This window comes from Lissotriton helveticus, chromosome 8 (assembly GCF_964261635.1).
Source record: "Lissotriton helveticus chromosome 8, aLisHel1.1, whole genome shotgun sequence".
Taxonomy (NCBI): domain Eukaryota; kingdom Metazoa; phylum Chordata; class Amphibia; order Caudata; family Salamandridae; genus Lissotriton; species Lissotriton helveticus.
Window position 1 is genome coordinate 1,174,117,119 of NC_136069.1, and position 12,338 is coordinate 1,174,129,456.

At 47.3% G+C, this 12,338-nt stretch overlaps 1 protein-coding gene across 1 annotated transcript in view; it reads left to right on the forward strand.

The window, feature by feature from the left end:
- Positions 1 to 12,338, forward strand: part of TXLNG (taxilin gamma) — a 256,979-nt gene that overhangs the window by 200,263 nt on the left and 44,378 nt on the right. Inside the window, exon 8 of the mRNA XM_078658098.1 lies at positions 9,037 to 9,129. Within this exon, the coding sequence (XP_078514224.1) occupies positions 9,037 to 9,129 (93 nt within the window). The remainder of the gene's footprint in view (positions 1 to 9,036; positions 9,130 to 12,338) is intronic.

The window sequence follows — 12,338 nt, forward strand, 5'->3', positions numbered from 1 at the left end:
CCTCGCTGCACACGTTCGCACGACACTACTGCCTGGACAGTCAAGTCCGGAGGGATGGCTTCTTTGGCCGTTCCGTCCTCCAGGACTTTCTGGTGTGATTATTGGTTCGCAGACCCACCACCGGGTTTGGTATTGCTGGGGTATCTATTCTAAGGTAAGGAATCTATCACTAACGTGTCTCTTTCAGATGCACAAGTTACTACTTGTGTAACGATATATCTGTAAGAGACATTAGTTAGTGATAGATTCCTTACCGACCCACTCATCCTCCCCGTTCTGCGAACCGATATCTAGGGTTAAGGTCATCCCCTTTCAGGGCCCTAGTTTCTTCACACCAGTGTTGGTTCTATCATGGCTATGCGTATCTGGCGCGGAAAAGCTGTGTATCAGAACTGACGTCAGCGCGCATGGGCGGCGTCTAAGTACTCCGACGTCATTCCGGCGCTAACGACGCCGACGACGGACGCGGAGCCGCAGACGACGCCTACCGACGCGCAGGGTTATTGCTACGCAAAAATTTCCGGATCCAGTCTGACGCCTGGGGATATTCTAAGGTAAGGAATCTATCACTAACTAATGTCTCTTACAGATATATCGTTACACAAGTAGTAACTTGTGCTTCTGGTTTACCCAAGATCTCCCTAGCACCCTTAAAAGCCTGCCTCAACGCAGCTGCCAGACTACTTACCGGCACAAGGAAATTTGATCACATCACCCCTCATCTGAAATCATTGAACTGGCTCCCACTCGAGGCTAGGATCCATCTCATGCTGGCATTTATCACGCACAAGGCCCTACACTCAAACTCCCCTGCGTATCTTGCACAGAAACTTGTGATATCCGGAGGAAGCAGAAACTCCCGATCGGCCAGTGCCCTTCTACTCCAGCCTGCTCTCTTTCGGGAAAAAAAACTTATAATCGGGCTTTTGTTGGGGCTGCACAAAGGATATGGAACTCCTTCCCACCCGCCATCAGAAGAATCCCCTCTCTGGCACGCTTCAAAAAGGAGGCCATATCATTCCTCATGGGTAAATTCCTTGACTAATCCCGTTCCACAACCACCCCATAGACTTCTGCCTCCATCTGCGACCTCGCCCCACCAAGAAACCGGAGTCCGTCCTTAACTATTGTAATATTGACTATCCTTGTATAGTGTTTTCCCTCTTGTACCTAGCACCCCCTCCCCCCTAATTTACAGTATTCTTGTGTTATCCTTCCTTTTGTTTACTTTGTGACTCTGTAAAGCGCTGTGATACCCTAACAGGTCAAGTTCACGCTCTATAAAACACTAAAATAATAAATAATAATAATAATTTTTTCCTGTATCCAGAGGTTGCCCACCTTTGATATCCCAATGAGGTCCCAGTTGTGAAAGCCTTTACTTTTTTCCATCCTTCTCAGCCTGTCTGTAATTCTTAGGGGTGTCGCTTGTGTGAGTGTCGTGCCATCCTAGCTTTTTTTGCACTGTTTTCCAGATCTGTAGTGTATGGTTCGTCGGGCCCATCATGGATCGGGTCTTGTTATAGAGTGCTTGATGCGGCCCGTCACCCCAAGCTGTAACCTATCGAGGGCATAGGCTGAATCTGTGTGGGGGACATGGAGCCAATAATTTATCACTTTTAGCTGAGCGGCCCAATAGTAATATTGTATGTTAGGGAGTGCAATGCCCCCGTCATACCAGGTGTGATATTTCACCATAGCTTTGCGGGCCGGTTTATTGTCCCATTGGAGTTTAGTGACTTCCGCCTCGATGTCACGGAAGTAGGTCTGAAGTACTGGAAAAGGTGTATTTTGAAGGGGGTAGAGAAACCGAGGGAGCGCCATCAGTTTGAAAGGGGCAGCTTTCCCCAGGAGCGACAAAGGCTACGATTGCCAGTGCTTGGTATCTTTTTGCAGCCGTTTCAACAGGGCTTGGAGATTTAGGGTCATAAACATTTCCGGGTCTTGGGTGATGTGAATCCCTCATTATTTAAAAGTGTCTTCCACTATAGTTACTTCCCAGCCAGCCGGGAGGAGTGAGGGGGAGGGGGGTGGGGGGGGGGAGACACGACTCCTCAGGACGTAGAGCACCGATTTCGTCCAAATAATCGTATACCCTGAATGTAGTCAATAGGAGCTACAGATATCTAACACAGGACAGTGAGCATCTAGGAGAGGCCATGTATAAAAGGATATTGTCCGCAAATAAGGAAATGCGGTCTTCGTAGTCCTCACTCCACCGTAGTCCTCGGATGACTTGGTCCTGTCGCACCCAGGCCGCCAGAGGCTCCAGCACTATGGCAAAATGAAGGGGCGACAGCAGGCATCCCTGTCTTGTGCCACGATGTAGTGAAAAATCCCTCAATCTTTGCTGTTGGCCACTACATGGGCCATGGGAGCAGTGTAGAGTAGTCGGACCCAGGAGGAAAAATTTTGTCCGAATCCTAGTGTTTGGAGAACAGCGAAGAGGAAGGGCCACTTGACTGTGTTGAAGGCCATGTGCGCAATCAGGGACAGCACAATAGTTATTCTTGAATAGTATGTCTACGGCCCAGCACGTTGCGGAGACGCTGAAGATTTAGAGCTGTGTTTCTCCCAGGCCTAAACCCAGATTGGACCTGGTGTATCAATGTGGCTAGGTGTGGCGCAAGTCTGTTGGCCAGGGTCTTTGCCAATATGTTGGCCTCAGCGTTAAACAGTGATATTGGCCTGTAGGAGGAACATTCCTGCGAGGGTTTGCCGGGTTTATGGATGGCTACAATTGTCGCCGTCCTCTGGTCACATGGTAGTCATCTCCCCCCCCCCCCGCTTCCCAAGCTGGCTTTATACATCGCTGCCATATATGGTGCGAGTGATGTCTCGTTACGCTTGTACCACTCAATGGGGATACCATTTGGTCCCTATGCTTTTCCGGACTGTAGTTTACCAATTGCCATCGCGATTTCTTCTGCAGAGAGCTCAACCTCTAAGGATTGGGACTCCACTTCCTCTAGTTTGGGGAGCTTAATATCTCGGAGAAAGTCCTCCGCTTCTGCTTGCGTAACAGTGAGTGTGGAAGTATAAATCTGTTCATGGTGCTGTGCCAGTAAATCTACTATGTGATGAGGATTCCGAGTGGTGTCGCCTGAGGGAAATTGAAGTTCTGTGATCCACCTATCTGCCCTTTCTCTTTTGTAAAGCCATGCCAGAAGCTTGCTGGCTTTGTCTCCACTTTCGTAGATGGTGTGTTGGGTCTTGGAGAGTCGCGTTTTCTCTGTCTCCCATAAACATTACCTATACTCCTGCTCCTGAAGTTGCAATAGGTGAGTGTTTGTGTCAGAGGGGTCCTGACTGTGGGTTCTTTCCAAGTCCTTCACCTCCTGCTCCTCTGTCTCCACAGTTCTGATTTTCTCTCTTTTATGATGGGCGATTAGTGAGACTGCCTGCCCACGAAGCACTGTTTTGTACGCCTCCTTAAGGAAAATTGGGGAGGAGACCGAGGGTGCGTTTTCAGTGAAGTAATATTTGGTATTATCGGTCAGTCCCTTCCCTATCTAAGGGGCCTTAAAGTATCCGGGAAATACGGGGAATATGTGGTTCTGCGCTGTGGAGTGCCAAGTGTAGAGTGATAATCGGGGAATGGTTAGAGATGCCTCTTGGCGAATGTGCTACTGTTAGGAAATTTCCCAGTTCAGCTGCGGGCGCCAGTATGTAGTCGATTTGCGAAAGGCTATTGTGCGCACCGGAGTAGGATGTATATTGCTGTGTCTGGGGGAAAATGGGAGCGCCAAATGGCCACCATACCTATATCATCCAGGAAGTCAGTTAGGGCAGAGTGTGATCAGTGTTGCTGTCGAGGAGGGGACAATCTAGAGTGTCATCCAAAGTGGCATTAAAGTCGCCTCCTATTATTAAATAGCCCTGTGGGAGTCGAAGAAGGAATTCGCTAAGCCCTGGGAAAGCTGAGGAATGAATCGCGGGCGGATACTACGTTAACTATGCGTCCTTCCCACTGGCATGAGGCACCGCAAAGTGGCCTTGATTGTCTGTATACGTGTGCTTAACGACAAATGAGTATTGTTTCTTCAGGAGGATTCCCACCCTCCTCGAACCAGATGTAAACTCCGAGTGGACTGCTGGCCTAAAACCCCATCTATCTAGGGCTCTGAAAGACTGTCCCCATTAAATGGGCCTTTTGCAATAGGGTAATTGCTGGCACCTAAAGTTTCAGATACTGTAGAACTAGCCTTCCTTTTAGCTTATCCGGAGGCCATTGACATTCCAGGATATCATTGGTAGGTGCTGCTTGAGGGGTGTCAGAGGTATTATGGACTCATGTGACCGCGGCATGGGGCCAGTGTGTCGCTTGCTCTGTGCAAATCAGATTGCCGTGTGGCAGCACAGGAATGATATGAGTGGACTGATAGTGTGCCAAATAACAAATAGAAAAAAATTAAATCAAAAAATATGAACTTACCCAGAGAATGCCAAATCCCTCCCAACTCCCTGCCTCCCCTCAAGACGGTTGATGAACTTCCGGCCACCCCAACTTTGCAGAGTGCCTAATGCCCATTACCCGGTACCTGTGTGGGGGGGATAGAGCTTTCGCTGTTCCTCTCGGGGGCCCAGTCAGGGAAATAGTTACCCTTCCAACTATTATGGAAATAAATTTGGTGAGATGCCAGAAACCCCTTGCTCACACAGAGTTTTACAAAGAATCAGCAGTCACTTGCCCTTCAATAGCTTCATGTCTCCTCAGGTCGTTGAAGAGGCAGTTACCTCCCTTCCCAATGCGTAGTAGCACAGGCGTCTTATATCGTTGTTTGCTGTTGCCATTCCTGTATTACAGCGTTGTTGGCCGCCTGGTGTCTCATATAGAGAGTGTCCACCATGTCCAGTTCGTCGTCCTCAGGTCAAGTCTCTGCTTCCGACGAGTCCGCCGTCCGATTCAGGGATTTCTGTTTTGATGGATCTCGTGCGGTGTTTCAACCAGGTTTTCCACGATGTTAGACCTGACGCCACCCCTCCAGTCCTGTGGGTCCTCTGGATTGGTAAAGAACCATGCTTTTCCATCTGCCTCTACTCTTAATTTTACTGGAAATAGCATTGAGTACTTGAGATCACGCTTTCCGAGTTCTTGCTTCACCGCTATAAAGCTCCGTGGCTGTTTGGCCACTACTGCGGTGCAGTTGGGTGGGCTGGAGGATATTGTACTTCGTTGGAACCGGATTGGCGTGGCTGCCCTCGCCGTCTGAAGGATAAGGTCACGGTCATGAAAAATAAAAATGCTTGCCAATATAGGGAGCGGGGGATGCCCCAGGCTGGCGTCTGCCCCCGGGGACCCGATGGGCCCGTTCGACCAAAAAATAATTAGAGACACCCCTGGGCTGCATGTGATTCTTGACCAGATCTTCCACAAAGATGTCCAGGGCAGGGCTTCCAGTGTCCTCCGGCACACATTATTGCGGCGGGAGCGCCCTTCATGATCGTCCAGCTTCGCTGCCATGGTCTTGTTGTCTAATTCCAGCCGTTGCACTTGTTTCTTCAGAGAAGCCGTATCAGTGTTCACTGTGGCCGTTATTGACTTGACCTCTGTCACGCGGGAGCTCAAATTCCTGAAATCGGTGCGGATAAGTGAGAGTTCAGTGGCCACAATGTCAGAGAGGTATGCACCTTGTTTAGGGTGGCCATAATGTCTTGTAGTGTGATCTCTTTCCCTAGAGTAGTCTCTTTAGTAGAGGCCGATTCAGTCTGAGTACGGTAGTTCACATCTTTGTCCAGCTTAGAGTAGGCGTATTTCTCCAGTTTATTCTGTTGGGTCATGCGTTAGCCCCGGCCCCCATCATGCCCCCCCCCCCCCATGTCCACCTCTCGTAGGCACTGACCACCCGAAAGCAGTATTAGCTGCCACCTGTCTGTGCTAGTTAGTGGCACACGCGGCTTGTCTGGTTTCCTGCAATCTGGTGCGTCCCTATGTAGGTTATGGAGTGCGACTGAAGCGTGGGGTGGGAGTCTGGATGGGTGCGTAGCACGAAGTGCAGTGTTCTTGTGTTGAGCCGTGGCCCAGGCACATCAGCGGTCCAATGCGGGCTGATGATGGGCCGTGGTGGGTGAGAATGAGGTCCCCCAAGCCTCAAGATAATTACTTGTCTGGGTCCCTGTAGAGTCAGGCCTCGGCATGGGATCTTAGTCCATTACGATTGGCCACACCGCAGTTCGAGGGCCCTGTGATGACTTTGTGCAGGACCGACCCGCAGCGGGACCATACGCAAGGAGTGACGCGCAGACCCCCATGCATGTGGGTACAGCCACGGCCTAGCCCGCAAAAGGCATACCGCAGCACACAACAGTCCATTTGCCGGTGGCGGGCCCGGGTTTGAGCATGCCAGTCACAATGGGGGTCGTCACTGTTGCAAGATGACGCCCAATTGCCGGATGTCGCCTCGGTAACGGCATGGAGGTCAGCCACTATTTTCTACCTCGTGATGTATTAGGCCGACGGACCCCTCCTCTTGCAGCTCTGCGGGGGCCCATCACCCATCACACGGCTAAAGCTGTATTTGCAGGTCGGGAGGTCCTGGGAATCAGATTGACGTGTTAGCGCAGCAGCCCAGGACACACCTTGTTGCTCAGCGTCGCTGGGCTCACGCACGCAATCGGCGGCGGACGCAGCACCTACGCCAGACCCCGGTCGCGGCGTTTTCAGAAGCCGCAAACAGGATTGCGCCTTCACACATACCGGGGAAGGCACCACAGGCGGGGCAAGTCGTTCATCTGGTGCGGCCAGAGTTCCGGCACTCCTGCAGGTAAGTTTCACTGGGCGGGTCACAGAGACATGCAAGCGATTTTTAGTGTATAGTCCCCGGAGGTACGGAGCTCTACAAGGCGGCGCCATTTTCCTCGGCTGCCGGCCAAGCCCCCGATTCTTGCCAGGTTGGCAGGCTTGAACATCAGACCAGTGGGTCTTGCTAATTGTTTAGAAGGGCCATGCCCTCCTCTCCCTTTCCTTCCAGCACCGCAGAACCGTCTACCGTCACTCCAAAATGTGAGTGAGAACCACCTTTCTGTCTTGCAGCAGAAAGTGTAAGCCATTGTGGCCAAGGGGGCTTTCGAGAGAGTGCCTGCGCAACAAGTTGTGGTTGCTATTCCCTCTGCTTTCTGGTGCCCAAGAAGAACCAAGGCCTTCATCCTATTTTAGACCTGCACCCCCTCAACGCCTTCATCTGGAAGGAGAAATAAAAAATGCTCACACTGGCGAAGGTGTTGTCTGCCATCGACCCTGGAGACTGAAAGGTAGCTTTACACCTACAGGGCTCGTACTTCCATATACCCTGCCTGCAAACGCATTTGTGCTACCTGTGGCTCGTGGTGAGTCAGGAGCATTTTCAGTTTGCAGTGCTCCCCTTTGGTCAAACCAGTGCCCCTTGCATGTTCACAAAAGTGATGGCAGTGGTCGCAGCACACCTTTGGAGATCAGGGTTGCCAGTGTTCCCCTTCCTTGACGACTGGTTGTTGAAGGTGGGTTCGCCCTAAGTTGTCGTTGGCCACCTCCAGACTATGGTGAACCTACTGTCCCCTTTGGGAGTCACTATCATCATGCCAAAGTCACACTTGACTCCTTCTAGGACGCTCCCCTTCATCAGAGCCGTCTGGACATGGTTCGGTTTCCTGCCTTTCGCCTGAGAAAGCGAGTCCGGGGCATTCAGGCTATGATCTCGATCTTTCAGCCTCTCATGGATTTTAGTGCGGTAGACTCTGAGGCTGCTGGGACTGATGGCCTTCTGCATCCTGTTGGAAGAGTGTCAGGTGGCACATGCGGCCTCTGCATTGGGACCTGAATTTTCAGTGGACCCAGCATCAAGGGGATATCTCCCATCACTTCCAGATTTCTGACGAGACTGCAAAAGACATGCAGTGGTGATTACTGGACGTGATTCGGTCAGTGGCAAACCCCTCTTCCTTCCCCACCTAGACCCAAAGGTAATGAATCTGCGGCTAGATCATGTCTCTGCCAGATAAGGTGTTACCGAAGGTAAGTAACTTGTTGTTTAGATTGGTCATAAAGTGGAATTTGACATTTGCACTGTAGTAAAATACCCATACCATACCATACTATACGTAATAGGATTAGGAAGTTGATGAATCATTGAATAATACCACATATTTTAAAGGAGGAGGTCCAAGATGAGAACAGAACCCTTGGCCTTAATGTTAATGGACTCTGCTACTAGTTTCAAATGTTTTAAACCCACTCAAGATGGTGTGAATTTCAGTAGTGACTTGTACAAGTGCCTTTAAAGAAGTTGGATTTGGAGGATTGTGCCCTGAAGTGTAGTACAATGTGGAATCTACAGAGATAGCTGTGAAGTACAGAATAGAAGTGATTACTGTCCTGGTTGTATGAATCAACTTGCTTTATCTGTATTTTACAGTTTCATTCTGCCTTTTTTTCTTTTCAATGTGTGTATTATAACTGTGACATAGTACTAAACAAAAATCAAGAAATGTGTGGCACATGCAGCAGTATGTACATCACGTTCTATGCACACTCATATAAGTACAGAACGACGATGGTGTTATTTGTAATGTTCACTTTTAATGTTTTATTTCTGAGCAAGGCTGGCTTGTGCATAGGACATGTTGTATATATTTAGTTGGACCATTTGGTCCCAATTTTGAGGGTTTAGGAGTTTCCCTTCACCTGTGTCATTGCATCCAATTTTTTCTCTTAGTATCAATTGCACGTTATTGGTTTAGCGCCGTTTGAGAACATGTGATAACAACACCCCCCTCTTTTGTCAGTACATGCAGCAGCATGAGCCATGGGATTTTGCTTCATAATACAAAACATTGGGTTTGACTACATAGAAAAACACAGAAATGCTAACTGCCGCTAGGGCTTAAGAATGTAACTAAAAATATGTGTTCAGTCTACACTGTTTAATTATCTCAAGATTCACTTATAATCTAGTATGTGACGACATAATTGTAAAAAGTAAGTTGGTGCTATTTGTTTTATTGACATGTACGCCAGATCTTTTATGTCAAGTAAATAATGTTCCCTTTTTGGCCCAACAGCTCTCTCTGTACATGGACAAATTTGAAGAATTCCAGACCACAATGGCAAAAAGCAATGAGCTTTTTACCACCTTCAGACAAGAAATGGAAAAGGTATTGGCATAAAATATTTGTTTGAAAATTAATGGGCTAATAAACCTCCTGTTTTGTTACAGAGATTACCATTTATTTTTATAAAATGTATTGCGGTATGCTCACACAGTTATGACATTTATAAGCTGTGCTTTGGATTTTCATTCAGTTAAATTGGAACAATCGCTCTAAATTGCAGTCTCTATTACAATGTAGTGGGTTACTGACTGACTCGCTTTTGTGTGTAGAAAGCTACCAAGCTTCAATCTGCCCTGCCACCCACACAAATCATTGTCCACTTGTCTGTAAATACATGTATCCAAAGTTGCATGTGCACAAGTTGCTGGAATTTTTGTTAGATAGAAAAATGCCCACACCATGTTGTTGATACGAGATTACATAAAATAAGGAACATGGGGAAGGTTTTACTTTTGCGGGGGGGGGAGTTTGGGATTGTGAAGATGGAAATGAGTTATGTAATGTATACTTATACTGTAGATTCCTAATGTATATCTATGGGATCCAGCTGCCTTGTGAAATTTCAATTCTGTGGTCGGACTCCCTGGGTAAATTGCCTGGTGTGTCTATCAGCAACCATGCTCCAGCTTTAGAAAGGCATCACCACTTCTTTTTCTGTTGCACTGTAGATACAGCGAGTCCAAACAGTACTGTTATTTCCCCTTTAATTTTTTATTGTTCCTTTATCATTATCATCTCTGGATTACAATGCCTTAACCTATGCTTAATGCCTATAAAACACGTAAATACCAGACTAATGTGCCTTGATCACAACTCAGGCCTGTGAATTCAGTCATAACATGCATCTTAAGGTCATCAGGTGGGGGGGGGGGGCATGGTCTTTCCAATCCTGTGTTGACCAAAGAAACATACATCACTCTTCCAATCCCCTTGCAAGCCCGGCCAAATTGCTACAGAGTTGTTTTCCCAGGACATGAAGTAAGAGTAGACGCTCTATTTGAAATCTTCATGGCACCACAAAAGAAAGTACCACTTAAAGTACTCAGGCTTCAAAACTCTTTTGACATTAGGCTCAAACTTGCATGGAAGTAGACGGTCTTCCAAGGCACTGAACCTTCTATTGTGTTCTTTAGACTATATGTAATGTCTGCTTTTCCTTTTGCTAGTCTTCTTTCCACGTGGCGTCACCCCGGTTGCAAAGGCATGCTTTTCAGCAATGGCATCAGTCATGCACAAGTAGGTTCTGGTGACTCGATCTGTACCACTGGCTCTCGCAATGACCTCCGAGCCCCCATGCCTTTTGCTACCTCTATCTTGTTTCCCATGCTCTAACTCCTTGTTTGTTTCCCAAGCTTGGACTCCTCTGTCATATGCCACACAGCTATTCTTTAGTCTTCTCTGTTCGTACTCTTTTGTTCCCTAAGCGACAAGTACACATTTGTATTGCGGATGCTCAGACTGTTTGTGCTGCCCCTGCGCTTGGACTTTTTCTTTAATTACATTTTTTATAAGTGTGTTCGGGGGTGGAGAGTACTCCCTAAGCTCGGACTCGCCAGCACCACTTTTTTGTTTCAGCTCGATTGCACGCACCCTCAATTCTGTAGCTCAGCATGACTTACCTACCAATCCAGGATGAAAAACGCTGTTTAGGACTAAACCATTGCGTATGCTAAATTCCATTGCTGAGTCAGTAAGATACCTGCTTTTCCAACCTTAATTCCAGTCCGGTTTAGAGCATTTTATCCCGCCTTTGACCACATGCATGTTTGTTTATGAATTTCCACAATAAAAACATGATTTTCACTCTGCTTTTCCAGGTCCATATTTTGAGCCCTTTTGCTTTTCAGAATTCTTCACCAAAGTGAAAATGCTCTGTGGCCTTTGATGTATACTTATCCCCTAAGTACACTTGTAATTCATTGTAACTGCAGCTTGTCTGCTAGATTAATTCACTAGATTTCTGCCTCTTACATAAGCTGATCAGGGCTCCGTTACCCCATAGGCAAACTGAAATGCAATGAGAAGATCCAGTTTTTTTTCTTTTTGCTTTCCCAATGCTCCTTTTATTTCAACAGCAGCAAGGTACCACCTGCCTCAGTCACTCATGCAAGTGTGCTGCGACAGGCACAGGTTGCTGAGTCACCTCCCATGACACTGATGCATGCTACTCATGGTGACATGCATGCCTGCATGTCCATTACTAGTATTATTTTTAATATATATTTTTTTCGATTTCATAAACCAAAAATAACATACATCTCTGGATTATCGGTTATGCCTCATTGCAGTTATCAGCCATATACAAGCAATACTGGTAAGGTACATTTTCAGCACCAAGCACAGTGTAGCTTTGATGTTGGTGCACTGCGTTAAACAATGTAGGTCATATAGGCGTGTATTGAGCAGTTAATACACCAGTATTGGATCTTTCATATAGATTCACATGCTTTAATCATTCCCAGTCATCGAAGTGGAAATGCCTAAGGTACCATAGGATAGGAGTATACAATAGTATCATGGGCTAAAAAGCTAATAGAAGCTTAGTTTAATAGCCTATGATCTTTTCTAAAAACAACCAAACTTGAACTATGACCAATCAGGCGACAGCACCCTCTAGACCATTCCCAACAGCGGCTCAAATCCTCAGATATTCTTCCGCACGTCGTAGAAGGGAGTTTCCCTGAGCGCTGCTCAGTTTTCTTCAGCTGTTTGGTTAATTTCACCTTGTCGGATTCTTCAAAAAAATTACTTTGCAGATCTTGTGGGAAGAAGAGATTACACATGGATGATCCACATAAAGTATGCCTCTATTGCCTTCAACCCCAACATATAGTGAAGGATTGCAAGGTATGTTGCACTTTTCATCCATAACACTGCGAGTCAGAGAAGCCAAGCTTTTATTATGGCTCCAGAGTTCATAAAATACCTCTTCAGGCAAAGAGAGTGATACTTTTGCTTAGCCTCCTTAAAGGGGAAGGCCCCAGGACTGGGAACCCCTGAGGACAACAGAAAAGCACAAAAGACTTCCATCATGGGTCTTTTAAAATCATTCAGAAAAAGGAGAAAACGCAAAAATGCTCCTCAAAGTGCTTCCTCTGAGCCTACCACCATGTCTTCAAGGCGCCCGCATACCTCTCAGAACAGTCTGCGGCAAAACCTAAAAAGGTACCGTACATGAATACTTCTCCATCATCGACGAGTGCTACACCGACCATCACCATTGTTTCTTCCTCTACACCATCAACGACGCT